This window comes from Ictalurus furcatus, chromosome 15, assembly GCF_023375685.1.
Source record: "Ictalurus furcatus strain D&B chromosome 15, Billie_1.0, whole genome shotgun sequence".
Taxonomy (NCBI): Eukaryota; Metazoa; Chordata; class Actinopteri; order Siluriformes; family Ictaluridae; genus Ictalurus; species Ictalurus furcatus.
The window spans coordinates 10,863,203-10,873,472 of record NC_071269.1 but is presented as its reverse complement, the minus strand read 5'-3'; the positions used below and the strand labels follow the sequence as shown (position 1 = coordinate 10,873,472).

The 10,270-nt window shown below is 36.9% G+C and overlaps 1 protein-coding gene across 1 annotated transcript; it reads right to left on the bottom strand.

Moving 5' to 3' along the window:
- Window positions 1-4,608: 4,608 nt before the first annotated feature.
- LOC128619245 (keratin, type I cytoskeletal 18) lies at window positions 4,609-8,692 on the bottom strand. The gene is made up of 7 exons (XM_053643266.1): window positions 8,208-8,692; window positions 6,405-6,487; window positions 6,107-6,263; window positions 5,786-5,950; window positions 5,551-5,676; window positions 5,156-5,376; window positions 4,609-5,060 (listed from the first exon to the last, which is right to left on the bottom strand). The coding sequence occupies exons 1-7, from the start codon at window positions 8,613-8,615 to the stop codon at window positions 4,946-4,948; spliced, it is 1,275 nt and encodes a 424-aa protein (XP_053499241.1). The 5' UTR covers window positions 8,616-8,692; the 3' UTR covers window positions 4,609-4,945.
- Window positions 8,693-10,270: the final 1,578 nt, after the last annotated feature.

Sequence of the window (10,270 nt, the reverse complement as noted above, 5' to 3'; positions counted from 1 at the left end):
TATAAGTGAGTGCAGACCATTTACCATTCTGCTCAGGGTCACAGTGGATTGAGAGCCTTATGAACGCTGGACATAAGGCGGGAATACACATTTGGAACCCTGGGCACCTACCTGCTGTGCTCCCTGTCCTCATACTTTGGGACAGACATATAACTGTTTCATTAAATAAAGTAATACTCTCCATTATTTGGGCTGTATTTAGCCAGAATTTTATTGTGAGTTCAGAGTATACATACTGTAGTATGTTGAGTAGTACAAACGCCATGAACATGAAACAGCACATGAAAAGGTAATCTTACTTTGAAGTAACTAAATAGCAATGTATATATAGCAGGTGAGTCATATTAGGTTGAAAACCTTTTAACAGTGCGTGACGACTTTGAAAAGAGGGATAACAATCATCACTTGGAGATGCTTAGAGAGAGTTATGACATTCAAAGTAATATGACGTAACTACGTAATTATCAGGGCTTGTTCTCTTACTTCCATTCATTTGACATAATTCAGAGATAAAACTGATTACCTAAGGGTTAAGAGTCGTACTCAAGTAGTATATTAATGAATTAAAGAATGAATGAATGAATGAATGAATTCATTCATTCATTCATTCATTCATTCATCTTCAGTTAGTGTTTTACCCTGGTCAGGTCGTGGTGGATCCAGAGCCAATTCCAGGCTCCCAAAACGCTGGACACAAGAACCCTGGGAGAATTCATACGAGACATCATTCACACCTAGGGGCAATTTATTGTAGCCAATCTGCCTAACTGCATGTTTTTGGACAGTGGGAGGAAACCAGAGAACCCAGAGGAAACTCACACAAACATGGGGAGAACGTGTGAAAATCTTCCCATGAGCACATGAAGCCAGAATCCTGGAGCTGTGAGGCAACAATGCTATCCACTATAATTAAGAGCCAAACACGGAGGCGGAGACAAACTGCCCTGGCAAACACAACAAGTGGTCATAAGACTCCTGAAATAGGACATTTAATAGATATTTAACAGAATGGTTGCTAACCACCAAAAATCTACAGTCACAAAAATGTCTGATGAACTGAATGCCTTTGCAATGAACAAAGTCTTTAAAGGTGGAATTTATGGCCTCTGATGTTTAGGGACAGCCAACACACAAGCCACACAAAACCTATACACTGGGGTAGTGGAAAAGTCAAAAGCTCTAAAGAGTTTTACCAAATTTTCCCACGTGTCAAATCTATTCATGACTATGGTAAATTAATCTAAAAAGGGTTGATATTGCATTATTTATGTATTAGCTTGTATATTAGATAATGGTCTCATAATTGGTATGGTGTAAAATGATTCATTCATTCGTTCAACTTCAGTAATCACTTTAAACGTATCTAAATTTCTCAGCGTGTGTTTGTGTGTAAAATTCTTTATGGATTTTTAATGATGACTTTGTATGCATGCAGCACTTATACATCAGGCGTCAGATCAGTACATCACAACCTTTATGAGATTTTCTGAAGGAATGACTATCGTTCACTTGCTTCCCAACAAATTAGAGAACAAAAAGAGAATAAATAAATGTTCACCAAGGAACAAAAAAAGCTAACCTCCATCACTCTTGAGACATTTCCCCTCTTATTATGGTGTTGTGATCTGTCACACTCCTGCTCACTGTGATTGGTTGCTGGCTTCTGTCTGTCACAATGTAGTGGTACTTCTTTTGTGATCGTGATGATGTTTGGTGTATCTGAGCTGGTGAATGAGTAACAATTTCCAGTCAATTCAAACCCAACACCTATAACACAGCGCAGACAAAATTTGTAATACAGGATTATCATAGCAACCCACAGCTTATCATAGCAATCCTGACTCATTAGCCAAAGAAGAAGCTATTAATCTTTTTTGGTATGTTAAAGACATGCCTTTACTTATGATGATCTCATGAAGGCTGAAGGAGAAATCCACTACTCATCAAGTTGATCCTTACATGATGTGACCCTGCCCTTGCTATTACAGGCAAGGTTTTATAATGATGAAATGCATAAATGTATTATTAGTATTATTATATTACTTGAGTATTATTAGAGTTAGTAGCTTGCTAATAGTTAGGGAGCCTTATGGGGTTTTTTGAGCATAATGGGGTTCGTCAGATCTATCTTGGCATAGAAAATCTATATTGGATTGTGTAAACACTTTAGCTAGTGATGTCTTTCTGGCATACAACTGAAAATCCATTACAGTAATATGACTACCGTACCACAATGGCCTTCAGTCCTGTATTGTGTAAATGTTTCTACAGTATGATCCTTTTTTCTTTTCTCCATTCTGACCTTGTACATTTTTAAAGCGAAGCAAAAACAAACACTGTGTTCCTAACATAAGAGCAAGCTAGCCATAATAAAAGGGCCATAATAATAATAATAATAATTATATATATATATATATATATATATATATATATATATATATATGTATATATATATATATATATATATATATATATATATATATATATATATATATATATATAAAACCTGATGTACTGATCTACACACAGTGATGAACATTGTGAGTGAAGAAAAGAACAACCAAAGATTGCAGGCTCTGTACTGCACAGTTTAGTCAGGGTTGTCAGGTTTTTGTGTTCTGGTAAAGATATCCCTTTATCAGGATATTTTGGTCCCAAACCTTGTTGCCTCTGCCAGGAGGTCAAAAAATAGCGAGGACTTGAAATGTTCTGCATGAAGGAGTATTCCAAGATCAAATCTGTTGTCCAATTGTGCTATATATTTATTTGTAATTAAATTAAATTACAAGTAAGAACACAAAATGCTGTCTGTATTGCTGCAAAAACAATATAACTAGTTTTACTTGATTTCGAATGGCTATAAAACTTTGATTAAATATTGCCTTAATTTATTTGTATCCAAATTTGTCTTCCCTATAATCACAAATCATGTAAGTCTGTGATAGGGAATGATCAGTATATTAAATTTTTCATATACAGTACTGGGGAAAAGTTTTAGACACCCTATATTTTTAGTACAAACTTTGTTATAGTTTTTTTATTTTATGACTTCTACATTATCAAGTCAGTACAAGAATCAGTTTAGATTCCCAAACGTTAGATTTCTAGCACAAAATTAATGTTACAGAAAAATATCATTAAAGAAAGCAGCATATTACCAAAAAACACAAAGAAGGCTGCTAAGTAGCGACAGTCAAAGTCTCCAGAAGAACTGTGGCTGGTTTTACAAGATGCTCAATAAAACTTACCACCTAATTTCCTTATAAAACTGCACTAATTGTACTGGAGACTACTATATTTATTTATTTATTTATTTATTTATTTATTTATTTGTCACACCAAATATTGACTTGTTTCATTTACTGCTCTTTATGGTATTTTTTATCTTGTACAGTAGAAACATTTAAGTTCATTATTTTGAAGGCATCTTTGCTCTACAACATTTTTTTGCATGTGCCTAAAACGTTTGCACAGTACTGTATGTATCCACGAAGTGTTTTATATATTAACATATTTTATATGATAAAATGATACTAAATGATGTATATATTATACATTTTATATGATGCAAAAAGTATATACTGAAGAATAGGTGGAAAATTTCAGTTGATCAAATGCAAGGTTTAAACAATTAAAAAGCTTCCTTGTGTCATTTACAGTAAATAACATGCGACCTTGCACATTGTGTTCAGGCCAGGCCAAACTTTGCTTAGTAAATATTCATGCAAATAGTTATATCAACTGTAGGGACTAGAATAATAAATTAATTCCAAATGGCAGTACATCATTCGTGAGTATGACTCCACATTTGGTACTTAACCCCCTGTAGTGTTCTTTTTTGTTGTTGTTGTTATTTTTCATAAGTTTTCATACTATCATACCGGCGGGGAGCATCATAGCCTGCTTCATGAACGGCACTAATCAGGAGAGGCGTGCGGTGGTGCAATCAGCTGAGAGCACCATCTGCACTGAGATCCATGACCTGCAGTCTATCTACAGCAAGTGGTGCTGGACTAAGGCCAGGAAGATCGTGAAGGACCTCAGCCATATGAACAATGGACTCTTCTCTCTGCTGTGGTCAGGGAACTGACACAAAGAGAATGAGGAGGAGCTTCTTCCCACAGGCCATTCAGGCCCTCAACCAGGACAACACCTAGAACTAGAGTTTGGTTTGCTTGCTTTCACAACACCTACACCAGCTGCATTCCTTAAAACATCTTCTATTCCTTCATCTTCAATATCCAATTTACCCTGTATTTATAAATATTTATGATATTTGGGGGCAATGATATATGGGGGCAACTACCTCAGCTTAATGTTGCACTGCATTATATTGCACAAATAATTGCACATATCTGCACTTTATCCCAGCTATAGTCAGACTGTTGCTGCCAGCCATTTTTATATCTTATGTTATATTGTTTTAATACTTTTTAAAAATACTTTTTAAATACTTTTCCTTTTTTCTAACTCTATACAAGTAAATCTGGTCTATATCAATTCTCTTTATGTCATTTCACTACACGTTGTACTGTGTATGGTTGTGTGTGTGTGACAAATAAAATTTGAATTTGATATTTGAGAACACTGAAAATGCTACACTAGAAATTTATTTTAGGAAAAAAGGCATTTATTGGACATTACCAGCTGGACACAACATAACAAGCAAACAAGTAACTGTACACAGTGTGAACAATGTACACAATATATGTGATATTCAACAAATATTGTATGCAGTTAACATTTCTTGTGATTCCTGTTGCTTTTAGACATGATTTCCATCAAATGAATTAATGCTAAAATATATTAGCACTGTCCCAATTTAAGTAAGGCACTAAAGAGGCAATAAATAACTTTTCCACACCACCCACTGTCTGAATGGTTGTCAGTACAGGCTCATGAGTTGCTAGTGTTGTGTTGCTGGTGAAGGCTTGGTGACTGATTATTACAGCTTCCTCTCCTTGGTCTCTGTGGTTGAGGACACCACTTTTCCATCCACAAGTGTCTGTGTGACGGTCATCACTTTGACCTTTTTCTGTTCATCAACTGCATCCTCGAGCCTAAGAAAGAAACTTCTTATTAACTGAGAACAAGGACTCTTGAATCAGCAAATTTTGGAAACTAAAACGACTATAAGTTTCAAGTTTAGACTTACTTGAAGTCTCCACCATCCAGAAGTCTTCTGTAGGTGGCAATCTCGGCCTCCAACTTCATCTTAATGTTGAGAAGAATTTCGTACTCTTGTGTCTGCTGCTGAATGTTGTTGCGCAGCTGCGTCAACTCAGCCTCCAACTGCATAATGATGGCATTCAGATTCTCGATTTCAATGTTGTAGCGCATCTCTGTGTCCCGCAGTGTGCCTTCCAGTGAAGCTTTCTGCAAAAAGCACCAAAAACAAGTTTAAACCAAACTACCCTCAGAAGGGTGTTTGAATGTTTGACCACTGTTAAGTAAAGAATTGGAGCAGTAATGGATCCAACTGAAAATTCTCATTTGTTCATCCATCAGATAGAATCAGCATCCACATGGAGAAATTCAAAAGGAACCCACCAGATTCCTTTGTGACTCCAAATCGATCTCTAGTGTCTGAATCTGTCTGCGGAGTTCGTTGACTTCTGTTCGTGCTCCCTGGAGGGCCTCTGTGTTCTGTGAGACTTGTACTTGCACTTCTTGGATCTGTAAATATTGCAAGACTTTTTAGATTACGAATTGAAAATTATTATTTTACTAGTAAGAAACTTTTATTTCAAAACTCCTGTCTTTTATAGCTTTTTCTTTATTGTACCTGTGACTCGTGCCAGGCTTTGAGCTCCTCCTGGTTCTTTTGGGCCATCTTCTCATACTTGGCTCTCATCTCTGCCATGATGTGAGCCAGATCCTGTCCCTTAGGAGCATCAACATCCACCTGCACTCCTGACTGAGCAATCTGGTTTCTCAGGTCCATTACCTCCTATGAAGACAAATAACGATAATAATGATAATAATAATAATAATAATAATAATAATAATAATAATAATAATAATAATGCAAAGGTCAAAAATGATGCAAATACTTTTGTGCATTAGATTTTCAGTGTGTATTTTGGAGATGCAAGACTTCACTCACATTATCATGGTTCTTCTTGAGGTAGATGAGCTCCTCCTTGAGGGCCTCAATCTCACTCTCCAGGTTCATGCGGCCAATATTGGTATCATCGATGACCTTCCTCAGGCCAACAATATCAGCCTCCACTGACTGCCGGATTGACAGCTCAGCCTCATACCTACCAAAAATGAAAAGTCAGTCTCTGTAGTGCAATGCATTTCTCCAATGGCCAGTTCAATTCTGGAGTCAGGTGATTATTTATTATGCATACAGTTCTAGTGAAAATATGATTTGCTATGCCAAAAACTTGTGTACACACTTCACTCTGAAATCATCAGCTGCCAGGCGAGCATTGTCGATCTGGAGGACGAGACGGGCATTATCCACAGTAGCATCAAAAACCTACAAACAATCAAAAGATATGAGTTAGCAAACTTTAGCAAATCTAAGGATTGAAAAACAGGATTTGGAAGAACAGTCGAGTAAGATTTTAAACATTAACGCCAAAGCCAAAATGACTGGCTGTTATCATCTGCCAGAGCAGCAGTTGTCCTTTCTGTTCTGCAGGTTTAGTTTGCTTAGATAAGAGCAGAAGAACAGCAGGTGCAAGAGTCCAGGGGATAATCATTAACAAACAACTAATTCATTGGCAAAGCCTGTTTAAGGGGACACTAAAGCTTGTGATGGAGGCAGGGTGGAGTCTATTTCAGGATTTTTGTTTTTCCTAGCCTGGGAGGTTAGGTTTGTATGGTAGAATGCAAACATATCCTATAATCATTGCAACGAGAAGGAACCGGTCATGGCAAAAATCCAGTGATCTAATGTCAGTTAGCTGCAATGGCTAATGCTAACTACATGCAGGTATGAAGTTCAAACAGACTGGATTCACTTTTCTGTATGTCTAAATCCTTTAATATAAAGGCATTTTAAGTATAATATAATATTACTATAATAATAATAAATCATATCATATCAAATTAAATAATAATAGTTATTATTATTATTATTATTATTATTATTATTATTATTATTATTATATGAACTAAATAATATTATGACTGTGTTGTGAGTTTTCTTTGATATAGTCATAATTATAAAACATTTTATGGAAAATTTATGGTCATGATTATCATTTGTGTATTTGCAATAATCCAAAATGTTCTTATCCCTGTAAGTCACACAAATGAACATAGCATGACGTAGTCTTGCTTGAATGACCGTGACAAATGCAAACTTTAGGCTCATTTATATGTGATCAAGCTTCCTGGCCTTGTCTGCTGATTGACAACCATATGAATGACTCATCATTACTTGATATTTACTTTATATTACTTCAGTTATCTGGAAATACAGCAAAGAGGTGTGAACTTAACACTGACTCATCAGTGCTTAATCATAATTGTGATATGATCAAGGCAAATCTGTCAAATGTAAGATTTGGGACACTCATAGCATTTTCATTGTTAGTGTCTCTCTGTTGCAAGTTTTGTAGTAGTCAAGCTCAGTCTAAACTCCCTCAACTTTTTCTATTCCATTCAGGCTTAGCACATATTACTCCCCATTCCTGGAATTTCAATCTGCAGGAAATCACAGAAATGTCTTGGTATGTAGTGAAAAATAAACCCAGGATAGAAATGCTTATTCAAAAGCATGCTTGCTTCAAGAAAGAATTATGGGCCCTACTAAGGCCCTTAGTAGTTCATTTGAAACCACTGCTCCTTTTCTTTTCCATCCTTAATTCTCAGACAATCAAGCCTAGTCCTGCCTATATATATATATATATATATATATATATATATATATATATATATATAAAATATGTTTAATGACCTCTGTATTGTTGAGACATTCAAAGAGTCACAGTTAATCACAGTCAAAAAGAAGAAGAAGAAGAATTTGTATCACCTTTCTCACATTTTACTATTAAAAAAAAGAAAAAGAAAAGGCACTGCTAGGTGGAAGAGAAGTCAAAGTGGTGAAGAACAAAGAGACCCTGTGAAATTTTGCTCCAGTCTGAAGGCCAGAGCTGTGAGTAAACTGCCATTCATAGAGGCCAGTCTGGTCTTCTACCAGAAGAAGACCAGCACTAGAGAAAGTAATAGCACAACTTTTTGCTACTCACCTTTTTGCGCAGGTCATCCAGGATGGCTTGATAGCGGCTGTAATCACGTACATCAGGGCCTCGCTTCTCCAGAGCCTCACGGATCTGCTGCTCCAGCTTGCTGTTAGCCTTCTCCAGAGTCCTTACCTTATCCAGGTAGGAGGCCAGACGGTCGTTCAGGTTCTGCATGGCCATCTTCTCATTGCCCATGATCTCTCCTGTGGCCCCGGAGGCACTTACTTGGAAAGAGTTGGACAAGGAGGAAGATCCCAGCCCACTTTGCATACTAGAATAGGAAGCTGAGGAGATACGAGTGCCCTTACCATCAGCTCCACCATACATGCTGGCTGCCCGGAAAACAGGCACCACAGAGCTGCGCTGGAAGGACACCTGAGTCATGGGCCTAGAAGAATGCATAGAATAGCTCATTTTGGTCAGAGTGTGAGTGAGTGAGAAAAAAGAAGAATGGACAGAGAGCAGGAAGGCAGCCAAATGAATGCACAGGGCAATAGTGAGGGAGACCTTCAGCTTTATAAGCAACTCCAGCCTTTGTAATCCCGCCCAAAGCCCCTCCCTCGGACCAATCATATCCGTCCATGTCGGATTTCTTTCGTGTGGCTTGTCAGTGAATGGAATGCATCTAACCAGTACTACTGTTTTTACAACAGTCTCCTTTTTCATTCCTTTAATCAAGCTTAAATGTCTTGAGCTTGTGAGATGTGTGTGAATTATTTTAAACAATGTCTTGCTTTTTCTTGAACTTTTAGTATGAATTTTGTTACTTGAAATAGTCTTAATGATAAAAGGACATACAGGCTGAGTTAAACAAATTTATATCTTCAAGGCATTTAAATATAATTTTTCTGAAGTATGTTCTAAAGTGAACCAAACTTATAAAACTTTTAAATAAAACTTCCCACATCTTTAAAATAAATAAATAAATAAAAGTGTTAAAAAAAGGTCCCCTTTCTCCTATTACAGTACAATATGATGGATGATACATTTATTGAGAAATGGAAGTGTGGTGAAATTAATGGTTGGTCAAGTTTCCTAAAGCGGAACATACCTTGAATAAAATTAAATTCAGGTTGGAACATGCTCATTCTGTGGTAATCATTTTCAGATATCCAGAAGATTAAAGCAAAAGAAAAACAGTGAGTATGTCTGTTTCACCTGTAAGAAGATATGTATGTACGCTTGAAATGAGTGAAACAATTACTGCAACTTGAAAGTACACACACATGCAGGGACAAATATCTGCTCACACACACACACACACCCAGACTTGCTCAATCATGCACCCCAAATTCTCTCTTTTCACTCAGTGGGGACATATAGAGTAAGTTAATATCCAGGGATTAACTCAAGGCCACAACCCTTCAAGAGGTCATAAATGCATGCATTTGTAAGGAGACAAAAGGTTAGACAGGTTTTGAGTAAATTTTAAAATCTTCATTCATTACTAGTTTAACTGACTTATCTAGTTTAACTGTTATGTAAACAGTGATGAAACGGCTTTTAAGTGATTACGGACAATTTAGGGGGGTGGGTGTGTGTGTGTGTGTGTGTGTGTGTGCGCGTGTGTGTGTGTGTGTGTGTGTGGGTGTGTGTGTGTGTGTGCTGGTGGGGGAGGTGGGTTAAGGGTGAGACATGTCCTGTCCAGTGGAATGTGTTTGTTCTGAGAGACAGGAAGGGTAGAGATAGGAATTTGAGAACTTGAGGTTGAAAGAATTCCGCTTCATGCTGAAGAGCTCACTCTTTTTCACAAGGTTGTTCTGTATGTCCTTATTTGCAAATACCAAGAAAAATATTTCGAACATTTTAATGACGTGTTGCATTATTTGTTCAGTCCGTTTATTAGCCTTAACCCAGGACATGGACTCTCGGTCCGGTTAAAAACAGACTGATGTTCATTGTTTATGTGTTGTAGGTCTGATGGTTTCCTGATATACTAACAGAATCCACAAAGTAACAAAGTAGCGAAAGCAAATAGCCAAATGTCACACCAAAATACGCAAAAGAACTACCTGTATTAACTGGTCAAAATTTCAAGGTGTTCTCTATGCTATACAACAAAAAAAAGG